Here is a 15267-nt window from a genome sequence, read left to right on the forward strand (position 1 = left end):
TTCAGAAACCTGCTGTATTTCATGTAAACTTGCATGGGCTCACTGACTCCAGTCTGCTGATCACCTGACTTCTAACTGCTAAACAGTAACCAGCACAACTGCCATCTACGTGTTTACTGTTTACCTCCATCAGTCTCTTACATCAGCTAACATCTAGAAATATGCGTTAAAGGTACCCATACTCCAACTTTCCGTCTATATGCAGCACATTCTGTCACTGTGATCAAATCTGCTGTGAAATTAACGCAAACCTTGACTTATTTCCATCTGGCATTGGTCAATTATGTCGATCTGTCCAAATAGAAAATTTCAGTATATCACCAGCTGGTAGAGCGGGTGCGTCCCTAGCAGTGTTCAATTGGGTGGCAACCGACTCAGCATAGCCTCAGCAATACGATCACCTATCCGGCCGGCGTGTGTCCCTGCTGGCACTTCTGGCTGGCCTTCTTCTCCATGTCCTCTTCACTTCCTGTCCAGTCCTGTGACGACCCGAAGTTCAAACAGTAGAGCGTCCTCTACTGTTTGAACTTCAGCTTGCGATAGGACTGGACAGGAAGGGAAGAGGACACCAGTAGTGACAGCATGAATCCTGGGGGCTCACTCTGGTGGACAGGTGATGTTGTTGCCACTGGCTAGGAGAGCCCAAACTGGGGGCGAGGGGCGGCCTGGGGGTGGCGAGGCAAGCAGAAGCTCCACAGGTTTTGAATATTTCATGCTGAAATCTATTCAAAATCTGAGTGCAGTGTATGGGCAGCCAGTAGATCATCTGATCAGATTCGAAGTGATCAGAAATGGATATCGGGTGGCTTTCAACCAGTGCATGGCTACCTTAAGAAGGGGACTAGATCCCTGAAAGCTTGCATTTATTTAATTTATAAAGTGCCAACATATTACACAGCGCTGGACATTAGTTTAGGTCACAGACAATATTTTGGGGTGACATACAGCAATAAGACAATACAGGAAAACGTGCAAACAAGATCACGCAGCACAGTGAGTACAAGGTAATGCTTAGTCACTGGATGGAGCATGGAGATTACACAGCACAGTGAGTACAAGGTAATGCTTAGTCACTGGATGGAGCATGGAGATCACACAGCACAGTATGAGTACAAGGTAATGCTTAGTCACTGTAGGGGAGCATGGAGATCATGCAGCACAGTGAGTACAAGGTAATGCTTAGTCACTGGATGGAGCATGGAGATCACACAGCACAGTATGAGTACAAGGTAATGCTTAGTCAGTCACTGGAGGGGTGCATGGAGATCACACAGCACAGTATGAGTACAAGGCAATGCTTAGTCACTGGATGGGAGCATGGAGATCACACAGCACAGTATGAGTACAAGGTAATGCTTAGTCACTGGAGGGGAGCATGATGGAGATCACACAGCACAGTATGAGTACAAGGTAATGCTTAGTCACTGGAGGGGAGCATGGAAATCACACAGCACAGTATGAGTACACGGTAATGCTTAGTCACTGGATGGAGCATGGAGATCACACAGCACAGTATATGAGTACAAGGTAATGCTTAGTCACTGGATGGGAGCATGGAGATCACACAGCACAGTATGAGTACAAGGCAATGCTTAGTCACTGGATGGAGCATGGAGATCACACAGCACAGTATATGAGTACAAGGTAATGCTTAGTCACTGGATGGGAGCATGGAGATCACACAGCACAGTATGAGTACAAGGTAATGCTTAGTCACTGGATGGAGCATGGAGATCACACAGCACAGTATATGAGTACAAGGTAATGCTTAGTCACTGGATGGGAGCATGGAGATCACACAGCACAGTATGAGTACAAGGTAATGCTTAGTCAGTCACTGGAGGGGTGCATGGAGATCACACAGCACAGTATGAGTACAAGGCAATGCTTAGTCACTGGATGGGAGCATGGAGATTAGGCAAGTCGAGTTCACTCAGATCCATAGGATGGGTGTACAGTAAAGGTGTGTACACACGCACTACAGCAGCCAACGACTGGTCCGTCGGCACCTCCCGCTGGACGGACTTTCAGCAGGCTATACTGCGTGTGTACGCACTGTCGGCGGACTGATGAGGCTGTTCCTGAACGATCCGCCCGGCTGCTGTAGTGCGTGATCAGGTATGACACAAAAGGATGACTCTGCCCGAAGGCTTGCAATCTAGAGGCTTGCATAATTTAACTTTATCAGTCAGCCAAAGGTATTACTTTTACAAAACTTTGTTTAATAATCCATACATTTGTATAGTGCTTTTCTCCTGTTTGGACTCAAAGGGCTTAAGAGCTGCAGCCACTGGGACTTTCTCTCAAGAGTCCACTCTGCAGTGTTGGGGGGGAGTCTTGCCTTGAACTCTTCACTGAATAGGTACTGAGCCAGGATTCGAACCCTGGTCTGTCAAAGGCGGTGCCCTTCACCAGTAACTATCCAACCACTGTCCAACCACGTTAAAACTGGCATTCGAACTGGGTTTTTAAAAATCGACGAGTACCTACACAACAGTTTTCCATATTTTAGTAAACTTTTTGGATAATGTGACATTGGTAATTCCATAGTAGTGCTTCCCAAACCCTTAATTTATTTATTTTTTTCTTTTCGGCAGGCTGATTACCGAACATGGGGGCCTTTCTGGACAAACCCAAGACTGAGAAGCACAACGCTCACGGGGATGGAAATGGCTTGCGTTACGGACTCAGCAGTATGCAGGGCTGGCGGGTGGAGATGGAGGATGCCCACACAGCCGTGGTGGGAATCCCCCACGGTTTGGAAGACTGGTCCTTCTTCGCCGTGTACGACGGCCACGCCGGCTCCCGCGTCGCGAATTACTGTTCCACGCACTTACTAGAGCATATCACAGACAACGAAGACTTCAGGGCCGCCGAGTCCCCCGCATCTAATCTGGAGCCCTCCGTGGAAAACGTTAAAACTGGCATTCGAACTGGGTTTTTAAAAATCGACGAGTACATGCGCAACTTCGCCGACTTGAGGAATGGCATGGACAGAAGCGGCTCGACTGCCGTGGCGGTCCTCCTTTCACCAAGCCACGTGTACTTCATCAACTGCGGGGATTCTAGGTCTGTTTTGTACAGGGGTGGACAGGTTTGCTTTTCCACACAGGATCACAAGCCCTGCAATCCGAAGGAGAAAGAGCGGATCCAGAACGCCGGGGGCAGCGTCATGATTCAGCGCGTCAACGGCTCGTTAGCGGTTTCTCGCGCTCTCGGGGACTATGACTACAAATGCGTGGATGGCAAAGGCCCGACCGAGCAGCTGGTGTCTCCGGAGCCCGAGGTGTACGAGATCGTACGGGCAGAGGAAGACGAGTTTATAATACTGGCTTGTGACGGCATTTGGGATGTCATGACCAACGAAGAGCTGTGCGAGTTTGTCAAGTATAGGCTGGAGCTGACAGACGACCTTGAGAAAGTGTGTAATTCTGTAGTGGACACCTGTTTACATAAGGTAAGCCATTAGTCTGTGTGTGTGTGTAATCTTGCTGGACGTGTTTGCCAACCTTAACAGGAAACGTGTCTTTCTGAATGGCACCAAGGGCATGTCATTAGAGGTCTATAGAGGTTACAATGGTGACCTTCTAAAAACAAAAAAAGTGTCTAATGCTTGTTCTGCAGCTATAATCGCCAGGAGCACGTGTGCTTAAAGGGGCACTATGGCGAAAAATAGTAAGATGTAAAATACGTGCAAGCAAATGAATAAGTACTTTTTTTCTTTTCCCAGAGTAAAATGAGCCATAAATTACTTTTCTCTTATGTTGCTTACTGTAGGTAGTACAAATCTGACAGAAGTGACAGGTGTTGGACTAGTCCATCTCCATGGGGGGGGGGGGGGGGGGAGTTCTCAGGGATTTATTTATTTTCAAAAGCACTTAGTGAATGGCAGTTGTTCTGTCCAACTGCCGAAAAAAACTGTGTAGGGAGCAGGGAAGCTGGCCAGTATCATTGTTTATATCCTTTTAAGGGAATATCTTCATAAAGAATAAAAGCCTTGCTGAGAATCCCCCCATGGAGAGATGGACTAGTGCAAAACCTGTCGCTTCTGTCAGATTTCTACTACCTACTGCAAGTGACAGCAACATAGGAGAAAAGTAATTTAAGGCTAATTTTACTCTGGGAAAAAATGTACTTCTTTGTCTGCACATATTTTACATTTTACAATTTTTCGCCATAGTGCCCCTTTAACCAGTGGTCTGACTCTTCTGCCCTCCACTTTTTATTTTTTTTTATTTTTTTATTGCATGTTTTAACTTAAAGGACCACTATAGTGAAACATTTTAAAATTTAAACTACATGAAAACAGAAATTAAAGTACGGTACACTTCTCCCAGATTAAAATGTTCTCTAAGTTACTTTTCTCTCATTTTGCTGTCACTTACAGTAGGTAGTACAAATCTGACCGGTTTTGGACTAGCCCATCTCCACGGGGGATTCTCTGGGGTCCCCCCCCCCCCCCCCAATCCCTTCCAAGGAGTGCTTTGGTAAAGAATTAAATTACTGAGAATCTCCATGAAGAACTTATTTGTATGTCCGTTCTGACAGATTTCTCTTAACTACTGTAAGTGACAGCAGCATAGGGGAAAAGATCATTTTACTCTGGAAGAAACCTACTTCTTATTTGTATGTGTTAACTTTGTATTTGTTTGCTTTAAGAGGAAAATACCCAGACAGTCTGAACTGCAGAATAACAGGGCTGCCTGGCAACTATTATTGTTTAACCACTTCACTACCCTGGGCATTTTAGTAATTACCCTATTTTCTATGTATTTTAAAAGGAAAATAAGGAAAAAAGTCCTACACAATTTATCCACTTTCATACATCATAGCTTTAATGTAAATGGCTTTTATTGTACATTAAACCCACACATTTTGTTTAAACAGTTAATTTGTTTTAACCACTTAACTGCCTAACGCCGATTGCGGCAGCAGGTTGTAAGTGCGGCAGCAGGTTGTAAGTGGTTTTACATGGAAACGGCCGCTCGTTCGAGCGGGCTTTTTAAGTCCGTTCACGCAGGGTGTCTCCGTGAACAGCCTGCGAGCCTCCGATCATGGCTCGCAGGATAAATGTAAACACGCGGGGAAGAAATCCCCTGTTTACTTCATACGGCGCTGCTGCGCAGTAGCGCCGTACAGGAGATCTGCGATCCCCGACTTCTGATTGGCCGGGGATCGCTGGGGCATCTGATAGGCTGAAGCCTATCAGAGGCGGTGCAGGACGGATCGCCGTCCTGTGCCGCTCCAGAGAGAGGAGGGAAAGAGAGGGAGGCTGGGAATCGTGGCAGAGGGGGGCTTTGAGGAGCCCTCCACCCCCCCCCCCTTCCCCTAGTGGGGAAAAAAGGGGGGAGGGGGGAGTCTGATCGCCCTGCGTGCCTGCTGATCTGTGCTGTGGGCTGGAGAGCCCACGCAGCACAGATTTCTGAAATATAGCCTGGTCCTTAAGTGGTTTTAATAATATATTAGTAACACATTGTATATACCCTACTCTTTTGTTAAATCTGTCTGCTCCTGGAAGGTTCGTTTTACACTTGTTTACTAATGAACTCTGCCATTGAATTCCCTGGGAGGAAGAGAAGGGTTTGCAGTCATTCTTTTATAACTGTGTAGCATTGTTATCAGCTCAGAGATGAGCAGTGTTATCTAGGATTTTGTAGGTAGATGATTGCAAAGACTTTTTTCACGTCATGGGGCAAAAAGTGGTTAAAATTGAATAAATATAGCAGCCTACATATCCCTCTCACTTCATGTTCCCTATAAGGCAAATTTTGAAAATTGTATCCATCACAGAATCTTGTTGTAATGTTAAATAGACTCTATAACAAAATTTTCAGCCTTAGTTCTTCTATCCTATAAGGTCCTTTGCCTGTTCTAATGTGCTCTGGCTTACTGCTTACTGCAGCTTTTCCTAATTGCACAGTGGCTGTGTTATCTCTGTTATATGATCTAATCTGTTTTCTTCTGTCGGCACAGTCGGGCTAAGGCTGGAATGTGTGGAATGTGCAGGGCTGCTTGTGATTGGTAGAAGCTATACACACACCCTCCAGGCCCCCTGCAGGCTCTGTATGACTCACACACTCTGCTTATGTGAGCCTATCACAAGCTGGTTAGTTTGTTTGTAAACACTGCCTAAAACTGGCAATTACAAGCCAGGTTTGCAGCAGGGAGTGGCAGAAACAGCAGAGGGGCCCAGGAGAACATAATGAATAGAATGGTATGCTTTTTGCTGTAAACATTTTAGAGTACAGATTCTCTTTAAGGTGGCCATAGCACATAAGCACAATTTGTACCCATGCAGCATGTAACAAGTGACTTAAAGCAGACATTAACTCACAACTTCCTTTCTGGTGTAAAATATTCACAACAGCATAGGAACCTTTAAAGTGTACCTGAGATGGTTCACTAGCCCCTATTTATACTTACCTGGGGCTTCCTCCAGCCCCATAAGCACCATGGCTTCCTTCGCCGTCCTCTTCAGCCTCTCCGTTCTGGAGGTACGACTCCCGGTAATCCAGGTAGCCGCCGCCAGTTGAGAGCTTCTGCACATGCTTAGCCGTGCTCCCGTCCCCTGGAGCATTCTGTGCCACGATTGCCCGGTTTACAGAGAGTCATAGCGGCATAATGGAGGGGCTGATCTGGGAGGCCACGTTACTTATGGGGCAGGAGGAGGCCCCAGGGAAGTAGAAATTGGTGCTATTGAACCATCTCAGGTTCACCTTAAAGGAGTCATCAGGCTATTTATCCTACTCCCTGATCTACTTGGGGCTTCTTGCAGCTGTAATGTCCCATGCCGCATCTCCAATCGCAGTCCGGAGTCCCCGCCGGTGCAGAGGCTGACCTCGAGGTCGTCCTTTACTGCACCTGTATGAGTGCCGCTGTCAATCTGCGTAGTACAGTCTGGACAACGTGGAGGAGCAGTAGAGGATGACCTCGAGGTCAGCCTCTGCACCGGCGGGGACACCGGGCTGGCATCTGAGAGCGGAGCTGCAGCGTGGGATGTGTCAACTGCAGGGGGCTGTAGGAAGCCCAAGGTAAGTAGATCGGGGGGTAGGATAAATAACTTTGCCAGATGCTGTTATGTAATACTTAAAGGGTCTGAATGGCCTGAAACAGCCTAATTTTATGTTTGACTCTATTAACCTCCCTGGCGGTTAATTTTTTTTTTTTCAAATGGGCAAAAATCCTTTTTTTTTTTTTGTTTTGTTTCATGTAAAGCTACCAGAGTGGTAGCTACATGAAACACCACTAGAGGGCGCATATGTCCCTCTAGTGCGATCGTCGCCGGCACTAATAGCAAACAGGGGAGCGCGTATATAACGCGTTCCCCTGTTTGGCTTCTGTCGCCATGGCGACGATCGGAATGACGTCAGCCGACGTCCTGACGTCAGGCGCACCCGATCCAGCCCATAGCGTTGCCCGGACCAATGAGTTCCGGGGCTCTGGCGGGGGGGCCCTCTTTCGCCGCAGAGCGGCGGCGATCAAGCTGTGCGCGCGGCTAGCAAAGTGCTGGCTGCGCGCACAGCACTTTGAATGGGGCGAATCGCCCCAACAGAGCCGGAGAAATCCTCCTGCACGGCGTAGCCCGAACTCAGCTCGGGCTTATCGCCAGGGAGATTCAAGAGGATCTGAAGGCTTCCAAAAACCCTCTTTATTATTTATCTTCAACAATATCCGCAGTGCTAAAACGCTGCAAGCCCCTGGCTGAACGATGTCATTAAACCCCCTAAAATCCCGGGGCAAAACTCCGTGGCTTTTCAAACCGTGGATTTTGCTGCCCGGGGAGGCAGGGCTTAGCGCTGTAGCTCTACCTCCATTAGCATCAATCCCAGCTGATCGCCGCCCCTCTCAGTGAAAGAAGACTGAGAGGGGCGGGGAGAGGTGGCGATCAGTGGGGGCGGGGAGAGGCGGGGATTGACGCAAGTGAGGCAGCGCTAAGCTCTGCCTCTACCAGGAAGCGATCCCTGAATTTTGCCCCAGGGATTTGGGGGGTTTAATTACATTATTCTGCTGCGGGAATGCAGCATTTTAGCACTGCTGATATTGCTGAACATAAATGTCAAATAACAAGAGGATTTTTAGAAGGCTTCAGAACTCAAGTGAAAATTGTGTAATAAAAAAAGTGCTTCATTTTTACAATAATTATGTATAAATGATTTAGTCAGTTGCTCATTGTAAAATCTTTCCTCTCCCTAATTTACATTCTGACATTTATTACATGGTGACATTTTTACTGTGGGTAGGTTGTGTAGCTGCTGCTTAATGTTTTGGCCGTTGGAGAAAGCTATTTCCTGTCTGTGAACCTTGTTACATTGTGGCAAACTGTCAAAAGTACAGCCGTCCTCAGAGCTTCTTGTGGGAGGGGTTTCACCACATGATCAGCCATACAGCGCCCCCTGATGATCCGTTTGTGAAAAGCAATAAATTTCTCATGGGATAAAGTTAAATTGGTTGGAGTTTCTCTTTAAGGCAAGCACATTTTTAGAGTTCACATTTTATTATAGACAAAGATATGGGACTTCTGTACAATCTCCACCATCCAGTCACTTATGCTGGGTACACACTGAGATTTTATGGTCGATTTACTGTCAGATCGATTATTTCCAACATGTCTGATTTGCTTTCCGATCAATTTCCGTTAACTTTGATAGGAAATTGATCGGAAAATGCACGGAAATCGATCGATCGGAAAGCAAATCGGACATGTTGGTAATAATCGATCTGACAGTAAATCGACCATAAAATCTCTGTGTACCCAGCATTCTAGCTGGAGCCACAGGCCTCTTCCAAATCCTTGGGGGTAGTAAGTCTGGCTGCCACCAGCAGGTGCCTCAGCAGAGACTTCTTAAACTAAATTTTACTGAACTGTCCATAGTGAATTGAGGTCCATTTCTACCGAGACTTTATACACTATCTAGCTACTAAATTAGAAAGCGGTGTATGCTAAGACACTCAGAAATTGTAAAACCCAATTCTAGAAAATGGTTTTGGGCAGGGCTGTCTGAGGTTATAAGTTCCTTCTTTTGGATTGTATTACGGCTACGGCACGATGTTCCACGCATCACCTCCTCTTCTGTACAGCTGTTGCCAGTGTTCTTCCTGCAGGGTTGGTTGTTCCCTAGGTATTCTGCTGCAGTCACTCAGCCTCCAGGGTCTCTCGGGCCCACCCTGATGGTGGCCTGTAGTGGGGGCCATGAAATAGCTGGATAACTGCGGAGGACAATGTGGGTGGGCAGGAAGTTAAAATCAGCTTGTAACTGTATAAATCCAATACGAAAAAAATGACCCTCTGTTTTATCAAGTAAACAAACAATTGTTGACCATCTTCTACAAAAATCAGTAACTTTTCACACTATAGAAAATGAAAATAAATAAATCTGCAACTTGGCTTCAAAGGGAACCCGAGATGAAAATAAAGTGAGAAACTATTATATTTATCCTCCTCCTCCTCTTTTTTTTTTTTTTTTTTTTTTTTTTTTTTAAGTATCTTGTGGTTTTCTTTTATATTTAAACATTTACAAAGTAGGTTGGATCTTTTACTGTCTCTAATCAATGGCAGCCTATCAAGTGTCCCAGACTTGCTATACATGAACTATTGACCCTTTTATATCTCTCCCCTGAACTCAGTTTTATTTTGCCAGGAAAACTTTTATGGCTGTAATTGGCTGATGATCAGTGATGTTTACCGTATATACTCGCAAGCAAACCGACCCGCATATAAGCCGACCCCCCCCCCCCCCCCCCCCCCCCCCCCCCCATGTTTACCTGGAAAACCAGGAAAAATTATTGACCCTCATATAAGCCGGGGGTAGGAAATGCTGTTCATGTGATCCCCCAGTGTGTCCCGGTATAGCTAGTATAGTGCCCAGTATGGGTAGGTGGTGCCCCAGTATAGCTAGTATCGTGCCCAGTATGGGTAGGTAGTGGTCCAGTATAGCTAGTATAGTGCCCAGTATAGCTAGTATAGTGCCCAGTATAGCTAGTATAGTGCCCCAGTATAGCTAGTATAGTGCCCCAGTATAGCTAGTATAGTGCCCCAGTATAGCTAGTATAGTGCCCCAGTATAGCTAGTATAGTGCCCCAGTATAGCTAGTATAGTGCCCCAGTATAGCTAGTATAGTGCCCCAGTATAGCTAGTATAGTGCCCCAGTATAGCTAGTATAGTGCCCCAGTATAGCTAGTATAGTGCCCCAGTATAGCTAGTATAGTGCCCCAGTATAGCTAGTATAGTGCCCCAGTATAGCTAGTAACGTGCCACAGTTTAGCTAGCATAGCGCCCAGTATAGCTCGTATAGTGCCCAGCGTAGGTAGTATAGTGACGCTCCCTCCCCGCGGCCGCCGCTGCTATTACCTTAGCTCGGCGCCGCTTCAATTCCCCTGTCCTGCTCGTATAATCCACAGCCGTAGAGCGAGCGGCTTCCTGTAGTGGCAATGTGTATCGCCGTTACTATGGGAACAGCTCTCTATGGTTTCCTCCCTCATCACAGCAGCTGCCGTGGGCCGCACTGCTGTGGAGTATACGAGCAGGACAGGGGAATCGAAGCGGCGCAGAGCTAAGGTAATAGGAGCGGGGAAGCGGAGGGGGGCTTCATTTTTTACACACTCGCAAGCAAGCCGGACCCCTAACTTTTGACTCACTTTTTGGGGGTCAAAATTCGGCTTGCTTGCGAGTATATAGGGTACTATATTCCCTGACAAGGTACCGACAAGATAGAAGCTGTCACTTCCATGTCTAGAAATGAACTACCTCAGGCAGCAAAATAAAACAAGTAAAACAGCCTGGTTATTAAGGTTTTGCACTGTACACAGGCCCGGATTTACCTCCTAGACAAGACAAATAACATTTATATTACGCTTTACTCCTGGCGGACTCAAAGCGCCAGAGCTGCAGCCACTAGGGCGCGCTCTATAGGCAGTAGCAGTGTTAGAGAGACTTGCCTAAGGTCTCCTGCTGAATAGGTGCTGGCTTACTGAACAGGCAGAGCCGAGATTCGAACCCTGGTCTCCCATGTCAGAGTCAGAGCCCTTAACCATTACACCATACAGCCACTCACCGAGCCCCAATAGGCACAGATGTCCTGGCACCTTGGACTTCCCCCTTTATGTACCTACAAACCCCCTCCAAACTGCACCGCAAGCATGCTGGCTGTCCCAGCTGTCAATTCTCCCTTACTTCCCTTGCCCGTCATAGGTAGCTACAGATACCCCTTAATATTGAGGGTACCTCTGGCTACTGTATACTAAGTAGCTAGAGGTGCCCACAAGTATTAAGTAGCTAGAGGTGCTCCTGACTAAATGGAGATCTTGTCAGTGGAATGCTGAGAGCTGGGTGAGTAATAGGTTGGCCACTTGCAGAACCCCAAAAAGGACATCACACCCTGAAAAGGAGGACATCATACTGAGCGTACCAAAAGTGGGCATGGTCAAGCATAAAGTGGGCGTAGTCGTGGGTGGGGCCAAATATACATGACCTTAGCAGTGGTGTAAATGGTCTGCCGGGGAAGTTTAAGCTCTGCCGTAGTGTAGCCCCCAAAAAATAGATGTAAACTGACAGCATTTCACCAAAAAGACACGTAATCTGGTAGAAGTTCCTCCAAAATACAAATATGGCAGTGGTTCCCCCAAAATAGACAATGTGGCAGCAGCGGTTCCCCCCAACATACACATAATCTGGAACCAGTTCCCCAAAATACGTGAAACCTGGCAGCGGATCACCCAAAATACACATAACACCCAAAATGCACGTAATCTGGCAGCAGTGGTCCCCCAACATACACAATCTGGCAGCAGTTCCCCAAAATATGCAAAATCTGGCAGCAGCCGTGCCCCTAACATGCATAATCTGACAGCGGTTCCCCAAAATACAGATAATCTGACAGCAGTTACCCCAAAATAGGTACCCCCCAGCATAGGTAGCCAGGTCTATAGGTGTCCCCAGTATAAGTAGCCATGAGTATAGTTGTCCCCAGAACAGGTAGCCAGGTGTATAATGTCCCCAGAGTAGTTAGCCAGGTCTATAGATGTCTCCGGTACAGATGGCCAGGTTTTGAGATGTCCCCAGAATAGTTAGGCAGGTCTATAGGTGTCCCCAGAATAGTTAGGCAGGTCTATGGGTGTCCCTAGTATATGTAGCCAGGTCTTTAGGTGCCCCCAGAATAGTTAGCCAAGTGTATAGGTGTCTCCAGTACAGATAGCCAGGTGTGTAGTGTTCCCAGTATATATAGCCAAGTCTATAGGTGTCCCCAGTCTATTTAGCCAGGTCTCCCCCTTCCTTGCTCTCCCTTCTAGAACTAAAGTTTTGGGGTCGCTGGCAGCGGGCGGGACTTATCTCTGCCTCCTTCCACGGTGAAGCAGTAATGATGTCCGGTTCATGAGTCATTTGAGCCTGTTCTTTCCTGTGAGTTTAATGATCAGACTCATCCACTGAACCGAATCAGTTCAGTGGATGAGACAGGAACTGCTTCCAAGGAGGACATCTGGTTGTCCTTCCTTGCCTTGCGCTGGACGGAGGACAAGCACTCCAAAATCCGGACTGTCCGGCCTAAATCAGGACGGATGGCCACCCTAGTGAGTAACCTCCCATTTACACTCTCATCAGGACTCTGCATAAGGATGGAAGCAGGGAGGCACCTGGAGAGGGTGGTGTCGCCTTTCCATCATCAGGTGCTTGTAGGCATGAGCCTATATGCCTCATGGTTAATCTGACCCTGACTGTACATACACCTATGTTTTATCTCATACCGCTTGTTGCCTCGGGTACTCTGCTCCAGACATATGAAGCCCATTACCTGATCTGTGTGCAGTTCTCATATTTGGTGTTTGGATTGGTCAGTCTTCTGCTGCTCCATGACTTTGAATGAAGGGCTGTGGGGGGTAGATGACTTGGCTTGTATTTTCTGTCCTGAGGTTTCACAAGCTTTTGTTTATTTTGCACACAGGGAAGCCGTGATAACATGAGCATTGTACTGGTTTGTTTTCAAAACGCACCTAAGGTGTCTGAAGAAGCCATCAAGAAAGATGTGGAGCTGGATAAACATTTAGAATCGAGGATCGAAGGTATGTTTCTGGATTACATAGCTTCAGTCAACTTTATGTGTAGCGGTTGTCTCTCACCCTGGGCCATATGCAATTCACTCTTTCTCCTGAATTTGATGTCCCCAACTGTATCCCATTTATTTTGTATGGTGCTAGACCATTAGTACGTCCAAAATGCATGACTTTACATTTTTCAACATTGAATTTCATCTGCCATGTATGTGCCCATATAGCCATCCTATCCAGATCCTGTTGCAATATGACACTATCTTCCTGAGAGTTGATGATTCTGCACAATTTTGTATCTGAAAAAATAGCAACATTGCTCACTACTGCATCTACTAGGTCATTAATAAATAAATTGAAGAGCACTGAACCCAGTACAGACCCCTGTGGGACCCCACTGCTAACAGTCTCCCATTTTGAGTATGATCCATTGACCACAACTCTTTGTTTTCTGTCCATTAGCCAGTTCCCTATCCATGCACACAGACTCTTCCCCAGTCCTTGCATCCTCAACTTTTTTGCACCAGACTTTTGTGTGAAACAGTGTCGAAGGCCTTTGCAAAGTCCAAGTATATCACATCTACAGCATTCCCAATATCCATATTAGCATTCACTACCTCATAAAAGCTGAGCATGTTAGTCAAACAGGACCTGTCTTTAGTAAACCCATGTTGATGCTGAGAAATAAAATTATTTTCTACTATGAAGTCATGTATAGTATCTCTTAGTAATCCCTCAAATAGTTTGCATACAACTGATGTTAAGCTTACAGGTCTATAATTTCCTAGATCTGATTTTTTGCCCTTCTTAAATAATGGGAAAATGTGGGCTGTACGGCAATCCACTGGAACTCTGCCAGTTGCAAGAGAGTCACAAAAGAGAAGATAAAGGGGTTTAGCTATAACTGAACTTAATTCTCTTAAGACCAGAGGATGCATGCCATCCGGGCCAGGTGCCTTGTCTATTTTTTATTTATTTAGTCTTGCCTTCACTTCTTCCTGCGTTAAGTACAGTTAGAAGATTGAGACTCTTCTGCCTCTGTAATTTGCAACAGTGCTGTTTCCTTTGTGAAGACAGAAGCAAAGAAAGCATTTAATAACTCTGCCTTACCTTGGTCATCCACCATTGAGTTCCCACCCTCATCCTTTAGGAGTCCGATACAGTCAACCTTTCTTTTTTTTTTTTAGAGTTGATGTACTTGTAAAACTTTTTTGGGTTAGATTTGATATCCCTAGCGATTTGATTTTCAGCTTCGATCTTTGCCAGCCTAACTTCTTTTTTACATTTTTTATTGCACTCCTTATAATTGCTTAGTGCAGCCTCGGTCCCCTCCTGTTTTAGGAGACCTTATAGGCATTCCTTTTCCTCTTCCTTTTTATCCCTAACCTTTCTATTCATCCATAGAGGCCTTTTTTTATTCCTAGACATTTTGTTTCCATATGGGATATACATACTACAATATTGATTGAGAATAAGTTTAAAAGCTTGCCATTTCCCTTCGGTGTCCTCCCCTTGTAGTACATTATCCCAGTTCACCAAACTTAGTGCCTGCCTAATTTGGTTGAACTTTGATTTTCTAAAATTCATAGTTTTAGTGGTCCCGCTGCCCCGTGGCCTATCAGTCACCAGATCAAACATTATCATGTTGTGATCACTATTTCCCAAATGTTCTTGAACCTGCACATTTGATACATTATCTGGTCTATTAGAAATGATCAGATCCAGTAACGCATTCCCCCTAGTTGCTTCCGTTACCATTTGAGTCAAGTAATTGTCCTGTAGTGCTGCCAGAAATCTGCTGCTTTTACCAGAATGGGTAGCCTCAATACCCCAGTCAATGTCTTGAAAGTTGAAGTCGCCCATAACTATGACCTCATTTTTACTTGCAGCTTTTTCAATCTGCTGTAGTAATCGCAGTTCTGCACCTTCATTAATATGAGGTGGTCTACCTTCATCTTCATGTAGTTTTTTAAAATTTTGAGCCCTTTTTGTGTGAAAAAACTATGGGTTACTGCCAGGGAGCTTAACGTTTTGGTTGGGCTGTCACCTTTTCTCTACATTAGCAGATGTTAGTCCTTTACCCATCTTTGCTCAATAAATCTTTATTAAGATAAACGCTTATCAATGTGTTTTTAGGGCCTTTTATTAAAGGATATAATGCGAGTATAGATTTGCTTTTATAGACAGCAGGTTAAGGAATAGTGCTTTTATTAGAAACTGTACCTACAG

The 15267-nt window shown here is 45.8% G+C and overlaps 1 protein-coding gene across 4 annotated transcripts in view; it reads left to right on the plus strand.

Annotated features, from left to right (window-relative positions):
* The window catches only part of PPM1B (protein phosphatase, Mg2+/Mn2+ dependent 1B), a 101814-nt gene that overhangs the window by 55683 nt on the left and 30864 nt on the right, over window positions 1-15267 (plus strand). For 3 of the 4 annotated variants that reach the window (XM_068233018.1, XM_068233016.1, XM_068233019.1), the window contains exons 2-3: window positions 2598-3457; window positions 12936-13053. In XM_068233018.1, the coding sequence (XP_068089119.1) occupies window positions 2612-3457; window positions 12936-13053 (964 nt within the window). In that variant the 5' untranslated portion in view covers window positions 2598-2611. Of the gene's footprint in view, window positions 1-83; window positions 173-2597; window positions 3458-12935; window positions 13054-15267 lie in introns of those variants that run through there. The other variant, XM_068233017.1, reaches the window with a different exon arrangement.

Source organism: Hyperolius riggenbachi, chromosome 4, assembly GCF_040937935.1.
Source record: "Hyperolius riggenbachi isolate aHypRig1 chromosome 4, aHypRig1.pri, whole genome shotgun sequence".
Classification (NCBI taxonomy): Eukaryota; Metazoa; Chordata; class Amphibia; order Anura; family Hyperoliidae; genus Hyperolius; species Hyperolius riggenbachi.